The sequence below is a fragment of the Myotis daubentonii genome, chromosome 4 (genome assembly GCF_963259705.1).
Source record: "Myotis daubentonii chromosome 4, mMyoDau2.1, whole genome shotgun sequence".
Classification (NCBI taxonomy): domain Eukaryota; kingdom Metazoa; phylum Chordata; class Mammalia; order Chiroptera; family Vespertilionidae; genus Myotis; species Myotis daubentonii.
The window spans coordinates 84,816,987-84,839,133 of NC_081843.1; the positions used below are offsets into that span (position 1 = coordinate 84,816,987).

Below are 22,147 nucleotides of genomic sequence, written 5' to 3' on the forward strand. Positions count from 1 at the left end.
TATATCAAGTACAGAGTATCTTAAATTATAGTTTATTAATTAGGGAGGAATGACTAAGTATACAAAGTGAAGAGAAATTGGCTATTCTATCTTATAGTTTATCTTTGTATCTGATCTGTGTCTGTCTTGTCCATTAAGCAGACAGTAAACTCCAGTGTTTGGTTTTGTTTGTTCACCATTGTATCTCCAGGGACTAGTACTTAAGTATTTATTAGATAAGTGAATATAAACACTTGAAGATGTAGTAAAATCCAGTTCTATAATCACCAAGTTCAAGTGTAGTAAGAGATATACCATAAAAAGAGGCAGAATCAACTTTCAAAAAACTAATTTTAATCAAAACAAAAATTGTTGATCATTAACAAGTTTATAAAACAGTGATTTAGTTACATAAATAAATTGATATCAGTGTATCAAATCTTAATTACTTTCGACTTCATGAGCATGTTTACATGGGTGATGAAGTACAACCTTTTTTTTTTCTTTTTACCTATTATAATAAATAAAATGGAGCGCATGAAATAGTTCTTCTAAACAAAAATACCTACAAACATACCTCTAGCATGTTCTCTAATGAAGGGAACAAGAGACACTGGACAACTTTTGCACCAAAACATAAAAATTGCTTTAAAAAGCACAAGGTTACAGAACCATCAGCTAAAGTAAAGACACTATACTGTAACCAAAGTTGGTATTTCATAATATAATGAACAGTTTGGTAGTTAGATCTCCAGTTTGGTTATTTTAAAGCATTAAGACAAGGCAAGATAGAAGGCTGCTTTTGTTTTGAGTAATTCTAGAGAAAATAAAATATATTTTAAAAAAAAGAAAGAAAACTGAAAATAGAACAGTCCTACCTACACAACTTTCTGTCCTGCACAAAGTCAAAATACCTATGCAGAAGAGACATATAATATATATAATGTTATTTGTGCACAAAGGTTAGCTTATTAGCTCACTGCAAAGGCGTTACGTATCATAAGTCAATTGTTCTGGAAAACATTTTGCGTTTGTGTCAAAAGGATATTTAAGTTTCGTAGGTTAGGAGGCACGAACCCCAGTTCCGGCATACTGTATATTCTTAATGCTAAGGCTTGCTGCTCTGGCTGTGTTTTTGTTGTCCCTCTTTCTTCTAGTGCCTGTTACAAGCATGTGTGGTGTAGTGGTTGTTGTTGTTGGTATGTGTGTGTGTGTCTGGTGTCTGTATCTACATATATATGTATACATAAGTTGTATAAATATATATATACATATATAATTTCTCCCAAATAGATCTCAGTCCAACCATGCAATCCAAAGGTGGCTCTGCATAGATGCCCAGTATGAAGTTCACCGCCTGAGCCAACCCTGAAGCAAGGCGCACTTTTAGTCCCTCTGATAGGTTTTCTCTCATTTTGTTTTTGTTTAAAACCAAGCTACTGCAGCTTCAAGTATTTTGCATTACATAGAATATTTTTTTATAAATTAGTTAATGTTATATTTTCAATATTCAGACATATACTATAATATATATACAGTACAATAAATGCTCTCATTCTTTAATTTTTTTGATAAATCCCTGAGAATGTATGTTGACAGTCGCTAAGTTTCCACATGCACAAGCATCGTGTGCCATGCTTCTGGACGAACAGCATTGCAAAGCCACGTGGGTCAGCCTTTAACTACTAGTATTTCATTTTGTTGGTTTGTTTAAATATGCTGAAAATGTAAAGATGAGTTACAAAGGAGTAAAGCTGAATCCATTCGAGGTACTTATCACAGGATGGAGGTGTTCTGTTTGGTTTTTAAAGCCATTTCAATTATTTTTTTTGAGGCTGTGAACGTATACAGAAAACAGGAGAGCTATGTGGACTTTTGCCACTTGACAACATATACTCAGTGTAAACCAAACCTTTTTAACGTCTCTCTCATACAAAAAAAAAAAAAAGAATTAAAAAATATAATAAAGTAAAAGGAAAGAAGAGAAGAGAAAGGGTAGAAAAAAATTAAGAACACACGAACTTTCACAACATGACAATTTAGTCTGCAAACGCAATAGAACTATACACATATAATACCGGTGTGGCTCTGTTCTTTAAGTTAAAAAGTATACAAAGGCAGGCTCAAGTAAAAACAAACCATCCCTCCCACCCCCACCCCCACCCCATTCATACAAGTTCTATCAACCAAACCTCTCCCGAACCAACATCATCAGTTTCTTTTTGCCTTTGTAGATTTGTTTTAGGTTGTCAATAAACTGCGTAAACTGAATGTGTCCGTCATGCGCCATTAGGAAGGTCTCTCGGGCCTTGCTGAGGAACTCTATGAACTCGCTATAGTGCCGAGGACTGATGTGGGTGAGTCGCGAGTGCGTTGTGTTAATGTAGGCCCCGATCGTGGCGTCCAGGAGCTGCCTCAAGGGGGCTTTGTCCAGGGACATGAGCTTACCAGAGTTCCTCCTTCCATGAAGTCCCACCATGCCAGGGGTGGTCAGAGTGCACCTGCGCAAAATGTCTGACAGTACCGTTGCACACTTGACACTCTTGACCACCAGAGGTATTATAGCTGCAAGCTCGTTTTTACCGAGGGAGTGGCTGAGCGCACAGGCCCACAAAACGTCATTAATGGCAGGGTGCGTGTCCTGATTGTAGCTCAGGTTGAGATGGGTCATGGCCAGGGTGGCCAGCTTGTAGGCCCTCATGGGGTACCCGCGGTGCTCCATGTACCGTGCTATCGTGAAGAGCTGGGTGTAGCTCATGCCGGTGGTAGCAGCGTCGAGAACAATTTGGTATGCCGTCTCAAAGGCTATGTGATCCTTTTCACATAGGGTGAGTGCGGAGAGGGCGCAGTTCTGAGGGTCCTTCATGGCACACTGCAATGCGAGTGTCCGAGCACTGCTGGCCAGCTTTTCCTGCTGATGGCAGTCCAGGTGGAGGCGGACAATGGTGCTGTTGGACATCACCGTGGTTGCAACTATACTTGTGGCCTCAGTGGGAGTAAAAAGCGTAAACCAGCTCTGCATGATGCTGTCTAGGGCATAAACACCTGCGAGGAACACAGAGAAGCCTTATTACTGACAAGGACGCTGCCTAGAGGTCTGGCCTTATTTTCACTTTACAATCAATGCTTACATTGTTAACTATCACCAGACATGAGCAAGGCCAGAAAATCCTATAAGGTAATGTGCCTGGGAGCAACCTTTTAGAATAAAGTTATTATGGATTGTTATTCAGTGAAGTGCCTGAAAGGAACATGAACTTCCTGTAATACAGAACTAATCCTCTCCGTAGCTGGTATTTGCACTGTGCTGCTTGCCATTTCAGACAATGGCTTTTTGCTAATGAGTTCCAGTTCACTGGAGCCTCCTGTCAGATACTCACTACAGAATCTGTAGTTTTTCTCAGAAAAACCGCAACCCCCATAAAATAGGTAGTTTTTATGTGGTGTGTGTGTGGGTTTGTGTGTAAGTTTAAAATACACATGATATAAAATGATTAAGACACACAAAGAAGCAGGAAAATGTGACCCATAATCAAGAGAAAAACTTCAACAGAAGCAGACCTACAGATGACTCAGATGTTGGAAATGGCTGACAAGAACTTAAAAATAACCATTTTAAGTACACAGACCCAACATGCCTCAGCTGTAGAAAAGTCCTAAAGGTGAATGTTTAAAGAGAAGGTACTAAATTGCAGAGAGAAATTAGGCATATATCTTGGTGTAGAGGAAGGGGAATTGTGTGGCAGTTCTTAAGGTGGTATTACTTTGTATTGTTTCACTAAAGCATCACATTAATAATATAAACATAATTTTTATATTGAGACCGATTTACCTTTTCCCAAAATAACAAACCATCACAAATTAATAAAAGAAGAATAATAAGAATGACTTTACAGTATCTGTTGTGTCAGTTTCTAAATACTGAGGTGGTAGTGTCCTCTCAGCAAGAGGTATGTGTCCTTTTCTGATGCAAACAGGAAGAAAGAAAGACAGGTGAACCAACATTTATTTTCAACAGCCACCATTTTGTTGGTGTTGGTGCTTCTGCTGCGAATGTAGTTTTTTCAGCACTGACTGCTGCAGAGGGGAAGCAGGCAGCTAGAAGGTCTCACAAATTGCAGCTTGGGGTATCTTCTCAGGGCTAGCTACAGTACCTCACACATCTGAGAGCTCACCTGAACCATACCCAGTGGTCATTTCTCTGCTGGGCAGCATGACAAGGCCTGAGAGGATGAAGAAAACACTCCGAGCAAATAGGCAACTATATCATTTTTACTGAAATGGACTGAACCACTAATCCAGTCTCAAGTTAGTTTCAAAGGTGGGCTCCAATCCACCAAGGATTCATGCTGGAACCCTTTAATATAAAATTGTAACCTGATTATCACAAAAAGTTACTAAAAGCACCTTAATAGTGACAGAACAACTGGATAAAAAGCGTTTTCTCACTGACCTATTCTATTCTAGTGAGTTTGGAGCCCCACATACTTGACAGTTTGGAAGAGGAGCAATGCAAGTGTGTACAACTGAAGGCAGGAGGGAAGGGAGCCCCTGTTGGTTGCTGGAGAGGCAGGAGCCTTGGAAAAGTCAAGGTGAAAGAGGGAAGAAGTTCTTGTACCTTTAACTGAGGAGTTAAATCTGACAGGAGGTATCTGGGGAAGCTCCTCCTCCAGAGTTTACCTACCCACTTCAGTAGCACATGTTACCAGCCATCTGACCATCTCCCGCCGTCGCCAATTTAAGGTTGACAGTGTCATTCGCATAACCTATAAAGAAAGATAGGAAAACAAAGTGTTTTGGAAGATTATCCCAAGTCAGTGGAAATATAAAACAATTCATTCCAAGGTATAACTACAAGGCAGTCCCCCTATTAGCAGGAGAACGGAGGGACATATTTAGAGAAAGCTCTGCATATGAATTTGTCCATGGCTCTCCCAGCCTTGTCCCAGCCAGAGAGGCAGGAGGTCCACACTCTACTCCTGGTGGGCCAACTGACCAGATGCAGCATCCTGGACAAGTCACTCAATCACTTTTCTCATCTGCAAAATAAGAGGCCTGGGCTGAAGCATTAAACACAGTCCAGGCCTCATCTTCTCCCCAACTTTAACATTCCATGGTTTTAGATTTCTGAGGCTCTCCTAAAATAATTCTGATTACAAACCCTCAGATGGCAGAGGTATTTTAGTCATTATTTCAGTCTCTGGTTCTCTTATTTGGCAAGTGTGAAGATAACCTCAGGTCCATGGAAAGAAATCATCTTTGGCATCATTAGTGATCTGATTTTGTTTTTCACTTTCTAATAAGAAACCCCAAGATAAAATATCCCCCTGTTCCTATTTCCCCTATTTTTTTAAGATTCAGAAAATCTAGGCATGTAACTCCTAAAGCCTTGGAAAGGCCCTGTGGGATTTCTTTCTGTGTCCTACAAGGAACGAGGCAGGGAGCAAACTCTCAGTAACCTGCCATTTATCCCCCAAATCTGCCAGGATTCCAAATACCTGGAAAACTTGTATTAATGTGTGTTTTTTCCTGCATACCTTTAAGATGCAAAAGAAATAAGCCAAATAACTAGAATTCATTTTTATAAGGAAACTTCTAAAATGTCATTTTATTGTTTAAATGCAATCAATCTCCGATACCAGTGAGATGGCGAACCTTTTGAGCTCGGCGTGTCAGCATTTGAAAAACTCTAACTTAACTCTGGTGCCATATCACATATAAAAATTTTTTTGATATTTGCAACCATAGTAAAACAAAGATTTATATTTTTGATATTTATTTTATATACTTAAATGCCATTTAACAAAGAAAAATCAACCAAAAAAATGAGTTCGCGTGTCACCTCTGACACGCATCATAGGTTCGCCATCACTTTCTATACCCTCTGCTCGTATAGTACTATATACGGTAACTGTATTTTCTTGTAATACAACTCTTTAAACTTTATTAATTACTGTAAGGAGAATCCATAACTAGAAAACTAGATTAATCACCTAATCAGGGTATTCCATGCCTCATACTTTAGGTAACTAGAGGATAAAAATGTCTTTCACTGCTTTTCAAGGAGGGGAAAAAAAGCCCCCATAAATGCATAGAGATTTCCCGAGAAAAGTAGAAATATAAACTTTACAGTTCTGGGTTTATACAGTAATCTTTTCAGAAACTATAAGAAAGCAAACATCTATTGGCATTAACTAACTGAAAATGTCCTGGGTAATATGTCTAATGGCTTGCTGAATGCTGAAATTGGCCCTGGCACTATCGCTCCTTCTTTTTCTTTTTTTTAAAATATATTTTTATTGATTTCAGAGAGGAAGGGAGGGGGAGAGAGAGATAGAAACATCAATGATGAGAGAGAATCATTGATCGGCTGCTTCCTGCATGGCCCCCACCGAGGACCAAGCCTGCAACCCAGGCACGTGCCCTTGACTGGAATCAAACCTGGGACCCTTCAGTCCATAGGCTGACGCTCCATCCACTGAGCCAAACCAGCTAGAGCCATCACTCCTTCTTTACCTAATTTCTCAGGGTTATAAAAGAGAGTGCTTTGGCTGGTTTGCTCAGTGGTTAGAGAGTCAGCCTACGGCCCAAGGGTCCGATTCCTGGTCAAGGACAGGTACCTTGATTGCAGATTTAACCAGTTGATATCTCTCTCTCACTTCAACGCCTGTCTGTCTGTCTGTCTCTCTCTCTCCTTCTCTCTCTCCCCCTCTAATCTCCCCCCTTCCACTTTCTCTAAAAATCATGGAATACCCTCCCTCTTTGGATGAGGATTAAATTAAAAAAGAGCTAGAACTACCCATCTATTATGAAAATGCAAACATCAATAAAAATTCATACTTCCTCTAAAAATTTACCCCAACAACTGAATCTTTATTATACACTAGAGGCCCGGTGCACTAAATTCATGCACTGGGGGGGCTGGGGTGGGGGGTGTCCCTCAGCCCAGTCTGCACCCTCTCCAATCTGGGACGCCTCGGGGGATGTCCAACTGCCAGGATCGGGCCTAAACCAGCAGTTGGACATCCCTCTCATAATCCAGGACTGCTGGCTCCCAACCGCTTGTCTGCCTGCCTGCCTGACTGCTCCTAAGCACCTCTGCCTGCCAGCCTGATCACCCCCTAACCACTCCCCTACCAGCCTGATCAACACCTAACTGCTCCCCTGCCGGTCCGATTGCCCCCAACTGCCCTCCCCTGCCAGCCCAGTTGCCCCCAACTGCCCTCCCCTGCTGGCCCGGTCCCCCTCAACTGCCCTCCCCTGCCAGCCCGGTCGTCCCTAACTGCCCTCGCCTGCCAGCCTGGTTGCCCCCAACTGCCCTCCCCTGCCGGCCTGGTTGCCCCCAACTGCCCTCCCTTACTGGTCTGATCGCCCACAACTCCCCTCCCCTGCTGGCCATCTTGTGGCTGTGGGTGCTGCCATCTTCAAGGGTGGGGCAGTCAATTAGCATATTCCCTCCTTATTAGATAGGATGATAGCTTTATTTAAGTCTCTAATGAGCAATAATCCTTCTCCATTCATTAAAGGAGAAAAGGTGACGTTAAGGCGATAGAAAATGATTTTTTTATTTGAAAGACACATATCAAATGAGCCTTCTAAATGTCAATCCAGTCTCTGCACCTCAGGCAGTACCTGGTTCAGGGGAAATGACCTCAGCTCTGAAGCACAGTGCTCTCCCGAAAGTCTAACAGACTTATGTACCCAACTCATTTACCTGCACTAAATAAATCCAAGTAAGCAAACAGAAACAACTTCAAAATGCTGCCTTTATTTAGCAATCGTTGGTATCCTAAGAAAGACCATGAGTCACATACCTGCAGGCCCAGCTCCAGAGACACTTTCAAAAGAGTGATGTCTGGCAAAGTGTCCATGAGAGTTGCTATTTTAAATGCATCCTGGGCAAGCTTGAAGATGTGGGATGAGGAGTGAATGTTTTTCTGGATGGATTCTAATACTGTTTCCAGCCTCCGAACATCGCCTGCAATGAACAAGGAAAAACCAAACCAAATCAAAGCAAAATAAAAACAAACAAAAAAATCATACCAAACACACACACACAAAGGGAAGTAAAAAGGAAACAAAATAAACATAAAACAGAAGTTAATTTCCCTGAAATGTTCACAGATGGCACAGACGTTATAACTAAGTCACTGCCATGTCTATGAATCTTGGCTTCACCCAAAAGAAACACTGAAACAAACCCTGAATGGCTAAAAACACATGTGACCCAGGACCAACACGAGATAACAAATAGCTCTCCTAGTTCCTACTTATATATGTTTGGTGAATATTTCAGGGAAAGAAAAAAATATAACCAAACTTTTCAATCTCCTTCTGAATCTCAACCATCACTCACATGGCATGGCAACTAAACCTGAACTTTGCCAGCAACAGGTTTAATGATGCAGTTAAAAGAGGAAAATGCCAGGCTCAAATGAACAACACCTATTTTGCCCCATAAGCTAACACTAATGAAAAGTATCCCCTACAACCCACTACTGAGAATCTGACAGCAAACATGACCCTTAAACAAAAAGATAAACTAACAAAATAATCATGAGGCCTCAGGACAATCCAGTACCTTTGGCTGCAGTTAGCATGGTGGACGCCAGCTCACACTGCTGGGATTCTATGTGGCTTAAAGTGAACCAACGAGGGTATCGGTTGGGAACAACTGACGCAATGTGGTGTGGGCGGGTGAGATCTCCTGCTGGAGCAGCAGATTCCAATACTAGTAACCTGTAACGAGAAGAGACAGAGTAGGTGGCTCCTGGTTATCACTCATCTATCATCTTTGCCACGGGGACTAGCCTATTGCCAGAGGAGTAGGTAGATGCTGGGAGAACCGGTCAGTCCTTGTGCAGGAGGAGCTGGTACAGCTACACTCTGCTGTCTGGATGCCAAAGTCATCTTGTTAATTACTCATTATCCAAACCTAAGGGATTTCTTTCTTTAACATCATTCAGAAAATTGCACAATTCAAAGAAATTAAGATATGTAATAATGAAGTATGAAACTCAGTCTTGATGTTTACCTACTTTCAAGTTTTTGAATCTTACCACTCATTAAAAAATAGAAATCAACAGAAAACTAACAGTGAAGTGGATATTAAGACTTAGATTACAACAGTCAGGGATCGGGTGGATAACTGAGATATATATGCTTAACTTACTAAAACACAACGTAAGAGGGAAAGTAAAAAAAAAAAAAAAAAAAAAAGACTCCCTTTCCATTACTCATACATTCTAAAAAATGAGTTCCTTATTCCTTCAGGCATTTGTAGTTAGAATAGGTTCTATCATATATATCAGAAGATGAGGAATGCATATGATCCAAGTATTTGTCCTTGAAAGTCTCGCATAAATTCCGTGAATTTCCCATTTCAATCAATCTTTGATTAATATGTTGACAAATAAAGAATAATTATTAAAAACAAAGCGCATGCTTAGTGATCATCTCCAAATATAACTGCCAAAGAGATCAGTACAGTAGCTATAACTGAAATAATTCCTCTACAATCATCAAAACACTGATCTTTAATCAAGTACACCAGTATTAGGAACTACAGAATAAGAGCTGGGGATCAAGAGTTAGCAAGGTCAGGGTGTGAAGCTGGCCTTGGGGCCCCATCCAAGAGCAGGTACTGCTCTGGTAAATCAAATGCCTCATTATCTTTTCCCTTTATCTAGGGACAAAGAGATGTTAGCATTAGAGGATGGCAAGGTAGTCAATTAAGTAATAAGCATTTTGGTGGGATTGCTCTTTAGTTAAAAAACACATATAAAAACACCCAGAATGTTCCTGAATTAACAGGCAGATCTTTCCAGAGTTGCTGTAGAAGAAACTAGTCGACCCCCCTGGAAAGATGAGAACATGAGTGCTGAAAACACCCTTCCCCAGCCCACCACGCCTACTTCCAGAAGGACTAAGCAGCAAGTAAGCTACAGGTCCCTCTTCCTTCCTGTTCCCATGGCTGCCCTAGGAGGTCCCACCATACAGTCCTTTGGCAGGGGGATGGTGGCAGGTAGAAGAGAAGAGGTGGGAAAGCAATTCCCTTGTGCCCTTCTAGTACCCCGTGAACAAACTGCCTGGGCAGCAACCAAGCACAATCATAAATGAGTTTCTGAGTGTCAGCCTTAGCATAAGCCAGACCCACAGAGAAATCTTATGCTATTTTCCTCTTAAACTTTACAATGGTCAGAGCAATTGCATCTGGTGGCATCATAACATTAGCATCCTTCCCTTTACACAGAAGCACAACTCTCAAATTTGAATAGGTATAGAGCTGAGCATGTGTCTTCATCTGACAACTTTCGGCTTCCAAACATGGGAATAGGAACTTACTAAGTGTGCTTTAATATTTTGTACGCCATAAGCGTCTATAGACGCAAGCGAGATAAAAGCGTCTTTGGACATGTAGCAGTTAATTGGTTAAAACACAAACCAAGTGGTATAAAATAATTTGGTGGGAAACTTTGCTTGTTAGTTTTAAATTTATTTTTTGGTATTTTGAAAATAGACAAGAGAATTATAAGGTTTCTCTAGTAGGTAAATGAAACTTCACATTGCCAAGGGAAGCATGTGAAATTGAAAGATGTCAGCCTCAGAACACACTGACACACAGGTACACACACACCGTTATCACTGCACCAAAAAAAGGCCTCTGAGAGATGAGCTACACACATAAAAAGGCAAGAGCTTGACTTGAACCCACTGTACTGGTTGCAGACATAGAGTCTTTGATGAAAAGTTTCTATGGGATCTAACTATTCTCCGGCACCACAAACTTTTAGGTTTGTCTTTAGGTGATTATAACGAGGTCTAATCTGCACTTTAACATAGAAGTGCTTTAATTTTTTTTTAAAGGAAAAAGTTCATGTTTTAAGAAAGGTAGATATTCCTTTCAGGTCCTTGAAGCACAATGGGCTACAAATAATACTGACAAATACATCTTGAAGTCACTAAAAAATATTCACCAAGAACAGATTGGTAGTAAAAATAATTATCTGGTGAACTGACTTTCAAAAGAGAAGTGAAAACAGAAAGGTGAGTGGCAGAGAACATACTCTAATTGTTATTGCTGAAGAGGAGGGGCTGGAGAGGACATGGCAGCAGTCAGTGCTGAGGGGGGCAGATCCTGGCAGACCAGCATCTGACCTCCCAGTGAAGCCTTCAGCACTAGAAACAGTCCCATCCCCGTCACCCTCCATTGGAGTGCAGGGTATGACAGCAGTCAAGGATACCACCATCTTCCTTTTAACCAGAAGTCAAACAAGCCCATGGCCCATGAACAAACCACTACACAATCCAAGAAACATATAAATAAATATGTTCTGTAGATTTTCTGCTGCCTACAAGAAACATGAATGAATGAGAAATCAGTGAACAGCCATTCCTCCCAGGGGGGAATTTGGATTGCATCTGCCCGGCTGGGCTGTGAATACGTACCGCATTGCTCTCAGTGCAATTTTGTATGCCAATTCAGCATCATGAGGTAGGAGAGAGGTGAAGAGATACTTGGCAAATGTGTGCATTGGAACGCTCTCCCGATGGATTATTTCGCCTAAACCACTATATGGTCCGGCTGTGGGAAGAGAGCATACACATTTTACATTCCTAAAAAAGGAACTAAGACTTCATGTAACGTATATCTTAAAATTGTTATGTAAAGTTATAACATATACAAGCTCATCTAGTTAAGAATGTAACCTAAGTCAGCAGTCGCCAACCGGTGGTCTGAGAACCACTGATTGTCTGTGAGGTCCGAAAGGTTGGCGACCGCTGATCTAAGTGGCATAGTAGAAGGAATACAGATTCTTAGTCAAAAATGATTCTATAGGCTATGGTATTCAAAGTCGAATTTACTTCAGGAACAATCCTCCAACTGCACCACAGCTGAAATGAGAATCAAAGAACTAAAGGGCAGAGCTTTTTCACATTATAACTGCTTTGGAGAAAGAAACCTTCCAATGTATAAAACCTCACTGAATTCAAGAAACATCCTCTGTACACGTGTATGTTCCAGCATCCAGATTTTCAAATGCACAGATGATAACTCTGCCGCTTAACTTTGGAACCTGTGCCTGGTCCCTCAGTCTCAAGGGCACAGACAAGCCAAGTTTCCAGAAAAGAGCGCTCTGAAGGGTTGGGGAGGATTCTGAAACACAAATCTCAATACAAAGACTTTAAACATTGTTTCTTCTAATAAGCAGAAATACTGATTCTCAGAAAGTGATTAATAATAAGAGAATAGTTACCCATTTGATACTCACCGTAGGCAAAAGAAAAAAAATTAAAGTAACTGAAAATTTACTTTTTGCGCTCCAAAAGACCAATTTTAAAAGCAAAATTACATTGAAGCAGCCAAAATTCATTTCTTAGTAAGCTATGACAGGGATGGTGGCAGAGCTGACTTCCCCTGTGATCTCTGAATGCTGCCCTAGGAAGGGCAATACAGACTTTTAAATTTTTAAAGGAAACCACAGTGGTTAGTTCAACTACTTTCCACTTACGTACCTTGAGGTTTAGTTACTGTAAACTGTATAATAAATTAGTTTCCATGTCACCTTTGGGTAAAAACTGTTTCATGATTTCTAGAGTTATGAACCATGACACTACTGCTCAAAGGACATAATGCATTTGTTTTCCCTGAGAAAAATTAGTCTTGTGAAGAGTTTAAAATGCAAGAAATGCCAAAGAAACGGTGAGAGGAGTTACTGCACTAGCATGGAATAGGAACATTACGTATTACATATTATAGATAATTTTAATAGAGGTTATTTTTAAATTTCATTAGTATTTTTGAATTATTTGTTCTAAGTACTTGAAAAACCATATAGTAAACACCATTTTTTTTAACATAGGTAAATTAAAATACATCCTACATTTCTAATTTTACCAAACCTATTCAACTTTTTCTTGTGTTTAAGATATTTAAAAATGCTTTAATGATCTGGTATTCTTCAAAAGCTGAAATAGCATTATACTAGTAGTTCGACCTTTAGCTCATATAATGAGGCCAAATTATTTAGGTTATTATTATGAACTGAATGCTTGTTATCTCCCACCTCAATTCATTATGTCGAAGTCCCAACTCCCAATGTGACTGTATTTGGAGAAAGGGCCTTCATAAAGATAATGAAGGTTAAATGAGGTCAGAGGGTGGGGCCCTGATCCAATAGGATTAATATCCTTATAGGAAGAGACAGCAGAGAGCTAGAGCTCTCACGCATGCACCTTTTCTCTCTCAGGCAGCTGTCTACAAGCCAAGAAGAAGGACCTCACCAGAAACTGTACTGACCAGCACCTGACCTTAGACTTTTCAGCCTCCAGAACTGTGAGGAGAAAATTTCAACTGCTTAAGCCACGCTTAGCATTCTGTTATGGGAGCCTCAACAGACTAAGACACTAACTCTATTTTACTTAAGAACTAAATATAGCAAATTTGTAGACTATTTTTTTCATGTCTCTTCCATTTCATTCCAATGTTTCCCCCTTAAACCATCGAGCTACCTGCTCACTATGCAGGAAAAGCCAGAATGCATAATCGGCACTTTGTTATGACACTTAGCAACAAGCAAAACATTCAGTCGGGTAACACCGAATTACTTGTGGCTTAATAATCACTGTAATTCAATAATCAGTGTATTGAATAATAAAAAACTGAAATTTGGTAATAAGTTCCCCAGAAGTTTCCGACATCTGAGTCTGCTAACTATTGCACCCCTGAAATTCCTGGAGTACATTGATGCATAAAGAAGTTGGTGCCCAGTGCAGTCAACTCAACCATGAAGTGCCTATCTTCTGGAGTGGACAGAAAGGGTCCCTTTCTTTCCTGTTGGACTGTTTCCTGTCCTGCACCACCCACTCTCTGTGGGCCGAGCAGGGATGAGTCAACAACACTCTTCATCAGGCACAGTTCTTATAAAAATATTTAATGGGGAGTTATGAACTAATCAAAGACTAAGACAGTTAAAAATTATTCATGAGTAATGAACATGGAGAACATTTTAAAAGGTAAATGATAAACAGATATCAGACACCCTCAAGACTGAAAAGCATACACCCTCTTCTTACTCTTCAATGTATTGGAAACCAAAAGCCAGTTACTAAGAGTCAGTGACATCATAAAAAAAGCTTATGGCTAATGATTTTGCTTATTTCAAAAGAAATTATGAGAGGAAAGTAAAAGAAAACAGTAATGAAAGAATCAAGATCACTTGAAATTTGCCAAGATAGGCTTTTATGTTTAGAAGAAGAAGAAAAAAAACTTTAGCAGAGTGCTTCAAAAAATTAATATTAGGAATTTTTACCTAAATTAAGCATGCTATTAAAAACATTTTCTCTTTAGAATGCATTTCTAAAACACAAATGTGTATAATGTATTGGTGAAAATATTTTCCTTCAAATAGATCTTTAGCTTTGGAAAAATAAAAGAGGTTTTGAAATGCTATTTTCTCTAAAGCCCTTCCCCATATGTAACAGTTCTGAATATAAGATGAAGACAGCACACTTTTTGAGCCTATCAATCAGAGAGAATCCCATAATAATGACAAATGTGTACTTGAGAGAGAAGTCATTTTTATCAATTAGACATCACCTAAATTTACCATACTAATTACACTTAAGTCTTTTCAAGGAAAAAAACACACAAAACTGTGTTAAAAAAAATGCCAGCCAAATTTGTTAGGCACTTTAGCTTTTAACCTTATGAAAAGAAGGAAATTGGGCTTTGCCTTAGAGAGTCTATGAAACTTTAACTTGCTGAATCTAATCCTAATGAATTCTCTGAAATAATGACTCAGCACAGTGGAGATCCACTCCTGCAGCTTTCAGTCCTTTGTTAGCATGTACAAATGACATATTCAAAACCCAGACGTCATGTAATAGCCAATAATTCAGAGGAATGCCAATCAATTTCCATTATATTATTTAATTGATCCAGCAAAGAGGAATATGGCTACCAGCAACAGCTCACTAAATATCAAAATTGCATTTATCTCAGGAACAACAAGCCAAAATAAAAACAGTCCTTTTCAGAGCTGGTGGCATTAAATGGGGCTCATTTCTAATAGGTTATCCTATGTGACCACCTAAATAAAATGATATAAATCTGAACATCTGTATTTTTTTATTAAGTAATACTATAATTGGATAATGAACACTCACTGACCATACTACCAGGATAACCACCATATTAAATACATTCAAACCTTACTTCCAACATAAATAAAATTGGCTAAATAAGTGGAAAATCTCTTTATTAAACTACCTTCTAATAGGAAGACTGCTTGCTTTCGAAAAATTTTCACCAGTGTGTCATCCAATTCAATTTCCTGAAGTTTAGAAATGAGCTGCTCCTCATTCCGGCAAACCTTCTCTTGTGTGTACAGCCCATCAGGCATGATACGCTGCTGTCCCAGCCCTATCAGGGCTACCTCCACAGCTAGTGTTAAATAGGATTCCCCTTCTTCTAAGAATTTGTGTGCAGGTAGATGCTGGTATTCCAGAGATTTGCACTGTCCCATATTCTCTGTAAAATGTCACAAAAGAAATCAGAGTTCAGAAACTACTTTCTCAGGTACAAATATTTATTTTACCCAGTACTTGTAAATGAATTATTGACTTCATTCCAAGAAGACCAAAAAACAAGTGTATAGCTTTCCATTATGTTTTCTAAATGAATAACTAGATGTGTATGCTTTGGGGGATAGAATATTACAAATATTTTTCCCATTGAAAATGAATCACCAAAGAAAACTATAAATCTAAGAGGAGATACTAAGAATACTTAAGAATGAGAAAACTTTTAATTAAACAAGTGTAAAATTATATGATGACTACAACAGTTACCAATTCTTAAAAGCCTCACAATAAAAAAAGTTTGCATACTTTTATCACAATGTTAAAATCTATACTAATAAAAGGGTAATATGCTAATTAGACAAGATTGACCAGACATCTTCCGGATGCCTGACTTCCTTCTGGACAAAGCCACGGTGGCGGGGGCTGAGGCAGAGGTGGTTAGGGGCGATCAGGCCGGCAGGGGAGCAAGCAGTTAGGGGGCAATCAAGCCGGCAGGGGAGGGCATTTGTGGGTGATCAGGCCGGCAGGAGAGGGCAGTTGTGGGTGATCAGGCAGGCAGGCAGGCAATCAGTTAGGGGCCAGTGGTCCCAGATTGGAGAGGGTGCAGGCCAGGCTGAGGGACACCCCCCTCCCATGCACGAATTTCATGCACCAGGCCTCTAGTTTATAATAAAAACAGTAGAGAATACAACACATGTAACCCAATTTCAAGGGCCTTTTTGTTATCAAATAAGTCATCAGTTATCACAATAGTAATGATTCTTTGAGCATTCTCTTATCTCTGTTTCCATTAGAAACTTTAACAAAGTTTCAACCACTGAACTCCCAAGGAAAGCACATTCACAGTCATACCTTTTGCCCTCCCAATAGTTTTGGGTCACCCATAATCCATGGAGGTAACCACCATAATAGACAATATGGAGGGAAGATAATAAACCCTCTGAGCTCACCCAACCCTGGGAGCAGCAAAGGGACAATCCTTTCTCACTCCCACATTATGCACATCCTTATTGTATATCTTTATGCTGGAAAACAGTCATCAATGCAAATAAATTCTTAGATGCACAACCACTGACTAGAAGAGAATAAATATGCCTAAGGTTCTTTATACATGCTGTCAACTGTCGAATCTGAGCCTGCCTGAAAAGCGGAGAGTGCCTATTTCCTTGCTCTCTTGCTAGCTGTAGATATTGTTAACTGTATGGATTCATAAAACAAACTGTGAAGAAAAATGACCACTGCCATTCAGAGTTTAGAAAAAAAGGCACACGAGACCAATGTCAAGGTTTTACCTGTGAAATTGGAGAATCCAGGGAAGCTTTCATCGTCCATGTGGCAGGCTTCCATAAGGCTGCTGAAAAGAGTGCCCACAGGGTCCAGAGGGTGTCCAACCCAGCCCTCCAGATTGGTTATCAAGGTTATGCTTTTATGGGGTAGCTCTGTGTAAGAAAAGGAAATTGAGAGATGAAAAGAAGTAAAGGGAAGAGAGGCTTTGCCATTTAAAGCAGCATCCTGACAAATTAATACTGAATTAAATTAAAAAACAAAGGTACATATAATCCCCAACTTCTGAACTATTTTGAATTCGGAAGATTCATCTATAAATCAATATAAATGGTACTAACCTCCTAGGAAAGCTCCCAAACATCTATTTAATTCATGTGCCCAGGGTACAGTGTTAACATTGCAATGTACACTTTTAAATTATGTTGTATGAGGAAATGTCAATTCCAAACTGTCACCTGAGAAGCTAGGGACAATTCCCCTCACTTGCTACGAGTGACATTAGAGAGGACTAAAAAGTTGCCCCCAGAATTATCACTGGATAACTCTACAATTTTATTAAGAAGATGCTCTCAGAGTCAGTGCTCACTGGATCACCTAAGCTGGAGACTAGAGGGCAGTTGTGGCCTGGGTCAGACTTGGACTCCCGCATGAATATTATTAGCTTTCTTCCCTATCACCTTATGAAATTGTTCTTTATCATGGATCAGTGAGCCATTTAAGGGAGGACCTTTGCCACAAAAAGGAACTATAGCAGAAGATAACATATCATTTGAATGAAACATATCCCTTTCATTTTTCACAGAATGTTAGCACTTTCAAGTTCTACAGTTAAATTACAAAGTGCTGGAAAAAAGCTGCAAATATTTTAAAAGACATATTCCATTGTTGTAAAAAATGCAACATTTTTACATCTTAGTGTTTACTGAAGTAATAAATGGTAATAGCTCCTTCTTAAATGAACATATAATAAAATCTATACACAATCTTATATAATAAAAGCATAGTATGCAAATTGCCCCCTCAACTGGAGTTCTTCTGGGAGTTTGACCAGGGGGCAGAGCGGCTTGGGGGAATTTCATGCACTGGGCCTCTAGTATAAAGTATGTAAGAAAAACCTGCTTGTAAATTGCTAAAGAGCCATTCCATGAATCCAACATTCCTTTAGAAGTTTTCTGGTTTGGACAATCAACTATCAGTACATAAAAATAAAGTATGGCCTGACATAATGTATTAAAATCTATAAAAGTTTGGTCCTAGATTCCTTGGGAAGGTCTTTCCCTTTGGTTTCTGTCACTAGCTTTCATATACATAACCAGTATGAAAAAAAGAAATATGGGAACAACCAAATCTATATGCTTGATAGGAAATTATATATATACTAGGGGCCCGGTGCACGAAATTCGTGCACTGGGTGTGTGTGGGGGCGGGGAGTGTCCCTCAGCCCAGCCTGCCCCCTCTCACATACTGGGAGCCCTCAGGCGTAGACCCCCATCACCCTCCGATCACCTGATCGGCCCCTTGCCCAGGCCTGACGCCTCCGCCAGAGGTGTCAGGCTTGGACAGGGGACCCCCATCTCCTCCTGATCACTGGCTCTGGCCCCCGCCCAGGCCTGAGGCCTCTGGCCCAGGAATCATGCCTGGGCAGGGGACCCCCATCTCCCTCTGATTGCTTGCTCCACCCCCCGCCCAAGCCTGACGCCTCTGACCCAGGCTTCAGGCCTGGGCAAGGGGACCATCATATCCCCCCAATCCCCGGCTCCGCCCCCCACCCAGGCCTGATGCCTCGGCCAGAGGAGTTGACCCTCATCACCCTCCGATCACCAATCACCGGATCGGCCCCTTGACCAGGCCTGAGGCCTCCGGCAGAGGTGTCAGGCCTGGGCAGGGGACCCCCAGCTCCCCGCAGTTGCAGGCTCCGCCCCTGCCCAGGCCTAACACCTCTGGCCTAGGCGTCCGGCCCGGGCAGCGGGGACCCGCAGCTGCAGCGGCCCCGCGATCGTGGGCTTCGCTTTAGGCCCAGGCAAGGGGCCCCTAGCTCCCGGGACTGCCAGCTTTGACCGTGCCCAGCTCCCATCGCTGGCTCCACCCCTACTTCCTGCTATCACTGGCCAGGGCGGCAAAGGCACCTGATTCTCCGATCATGGCTGGGGGGCAGGGCAAAGGCGGCCCCAGGGCCGCCTTTGCCCTGCCCCCCAGCTCTTAGCTCCCCCCTGGGTTTCTGATCACTGTCAGTGGCAGGGGGCTTCTTCCTGCTTTTCCTTTCGCCTCCCTGCATTGTGCCTACATATGCAAATTAACCGCCATCTTGTTGGCAGTTAACTGCCAATCTTAGTTGGCAGTTAACTGCCAATCATAGTTGGCAGTAATTTGCATATAGCCCTGATTAGCCAATGAAAAGGGTATCGCCGTACGCCAATTACCATTTTTCTCTTTTATTAGATAGGATATATATGGGAAGTGTTGTGCTTATACAAATAAATCTACTGTCAAGTGATAGAAACTGAGGATAAAATTTTACAAAGTATTTCCTATATGTCCTTTCTTTTCACACAAAAATTAGTGAAAAAACACAGAAATGGGAGAAATAAAATTTAAAAAGTAATTTTTTAAAAATTGAGAAGTTGACTCGGGCACGGAGCCCACGCCATCTTGAAGGGGAGAGTGGCCTCTTTTAGGAACTCATCAGCACCACCACCCAGACAGGCCTGGATACTGCCCGCAACCCCGCAGCCACTCCAGCCAAAATCCTGCTGCCCACCGGCAGACCCTCAGACCCTGGGATCTCCACCTCGAAAGGAGCACCGCGTTTCAGCAGTAAGTGCAGCCTCCACCTCCCCAGCGGCAGACCTCCGACATCGCATTCGTGGGTCTCCAGCGCGCAGGTCTCCGAGGCACACCACTCCACAGACTTCTCTTAGGAGTTACTGTAAGCCCCAGCTGGGTGTGATTTTGTACAGACACAGGCGCACTGCCCCCCAGTAGAAATTCTGAATTCCCTCTGCCTGAATAATTGCCCACACACACCCAGCTGCGCAACTTAAGCGCCAGGGCCCTTCAGCGCCAGGGTCCCTCAGAATGCGTCAGAGTTCAGCGCCTGGCCAAGGCACTGCCACAGCTGCTCACTCCCCCTGAGCCCATCTATCCACAGGGCACTTTAGGAAGCCGCAGTGAGCCTCTGCTGGGTCCGATCTTGACAAATAGGGACGCACTCCCTTGGGCAGTAGAAATTCTGATTTCACCCATCCTGGATACCTGCCCAAAGACGCCTTGATTAAGTGTGCCAGGACCCTTCAGAGTGCTTCAGTGTGCCTGCGCTAGCAAACTCACTGTGGGTGCTCCTGTGTGCCACCACCAGGAACGCGCGCCTATCCACCACAGGTGCATCAGCAAAAACTGAGTTTCCCCACCCCACAGCTGCAGAACTCTGGACACTCCAGTTGCATGCTTTTCTAGCGTGTAGGTCTCCCAAGACCAGCAGCCCTGGGGCCCCGCTGTGAGCCACGCTGGACACACACTTAAACAAACAGGGGTGCATTGCTGGGCTGTAGAAACGCTGAATTCCCTCTTCTGGGATACCTGCCCACAGACACTGCAATCCAGTGGCTTCAGTGCCAGGGCCCTTCAGAGTGTGTCAGTACATCCTGCTAGCAAACATACCACAGGTGACCCTGTGAACTGCCCCTGGGATTGCGTGTATCCAACCACGGAGGCAGCAGCAAAAGTTGAGTCTGCCCATCCCACAACTACAGAACTCTGGACACCACAGCCACGCCTTTCCAGAACACAGGCCTCCTGAGCCCCACCACCCCAACGGATGGTTTCTGGGTGCCACTGTGAGTACCGGCTGGGCACGCATTCAACCAAGGGCACAAGAAAGCAAAAATTGGGACACCCCATCCACGGCTGCTGACTTCTAGACACCTCAGTTGCGCCTTTCCAGCTCGCAGGCCTACATCAAGAGAACCCAAATAGCTCAAATAGGGAGCTACACTAGACTACTAAGCCCAGGAGACCTGAGAGGTCACACCAGTAGCACCATACCCAAAAGAAACTGGGTAGCGAAGCAATCGGAGCTACAATTAAAACATTACAGCAAAACATGGGAAGAAAAAAAGCAATCCACAAAGGAAAGAAAAAGAGAAATCACCAGAAAGGGAGTTAAATGAAATTGAGGCTACTAACTTATCAGAGAAAGAATTCAGAGTAATGGTTATAAGGATGCTCAAACGGCTGGATGACAAATACACACAACTCACTGAGAATTATAAGGAGCTGAATGAGAATGTCACCAACATGAAAAGGAACCAAGAGGAAATGAAGAAGGACATAGCTGCAATAAAGAACACAATGGAAGGCTTAAACAGCAGACTAGAAGAGGCTGAGGACTGCATCAGCGAATTAAAAGACAAGGTAGGAAAAAACACACAAACACAGGAGCAACTGGAAAAAAAACTTAAAAAGCAAGAGGAGAACCTAAGGGAGCTTTGGGACAATGCAAAACGAAACAACATTCACTTAATAGGGGTACCAGAAGGAGAGGAGGAGGAGAAGCAAGGAATAAAAAACCTGTTTGAAGAAATAATGACAGAAAACTTCCCTGATACTGGCAAGAAAAAAACTACACAAGTCCAAGAAGCACATAGAGTGCCAAACAAGATGAACCCCAAAAGACCAACATGAAGACACATCATAATTAAACTGGCAAACACCAACGACAAAGTAAGAATCTTAAAGGCTGCCAGAGAGAGACAGAGAGTTACCTACAAGGGATCTCCTATTAGAATATCAGCTGACTTCTCAACAGAAACACACCAGGCAAGAAGGAAATGGAATGAAATATACAAAGTGATGCAAAGCAAGGGAATGAATCCAAGAATACTATACCCAGCAAGGCTATCATTCAAAATTGAAGGTGGAATCAGGAGCTTCACAGACAAAAAAGGGCTAAGAGAGTTTATTACCACCAAGCCAGCAAATTAAAGAAATGCTAAAGGGACTGCTGTATAAAGAAGAAACAGAAAGACAAGAAGAAACACAAACATTAAGAATAAAAATGACCACAAACAAGTACTTTTCAATAATAACATTAAATGTAAATGGATAAAATGCTCCAATCAAAAGACACAGGGTAGCTGAATGGATAAGAAAACGTGACCCATATATTTGCTGTCTGCAAGAGACCCACCTCAGAATCAAGGATTCACACAGACTGAGAGTGAAGGGATGTAAAAAAATTTTTCAGGCAAATGGAAATGAGGAAAAAGCTGGGGTTGCGATACTTATATATGACAAAATA

The 22,147-nt window shown here is 41.7% G+C and overlaps 1 protein-coding gene across 3 annotated transcripts in view; it reads right to left on the bottom strand.

Moving 5' to 3' along the window:
* Positions 1-311: 311 nt before the first annotated feature.
* ZSWIM6 (zinc finger SWIM-type containing 6) overlaps positions 312-22,147 on the bottom strand; it is a 212,686-nt gene continuing 190,850 nt past the window's right edge. For all 3 annotated transcript variants that reach the window (XM_059694565.1, XM_059694563.1, XM_059694562.1), the window contains 7 exons: positions 16,857-17,003; positions 15,251-15,511; positions 11,428-11,563; positions 8,561-8,718; positions 7,794-7,957; positions 4,664-4,745; positions 312-3,024 (listed from right to left, as the gene is read on the bottom strand). In XM_059694565.1, the coding sequence (XP_059550548.1) occupies positions 2,162-3,024; positions 4,664-4,745; positions 7,794-7,957; positions 8,561-8,718; positions 11,428-11,563; positions 15,251-15,511; positions 16,857-17,003 (1,811 nt within the window). In that variant the 3' untranslated portion in view covers positions 312-2,161. The remainder of the gene's footprint in view (positions 3,025-4,663; positions 4,746-7,793; positions 7,958-8,560; positions 8,719-11,427; positions 11,564-15,250; positions 15,512-16,856; positions 17,004-22,147) is intronic.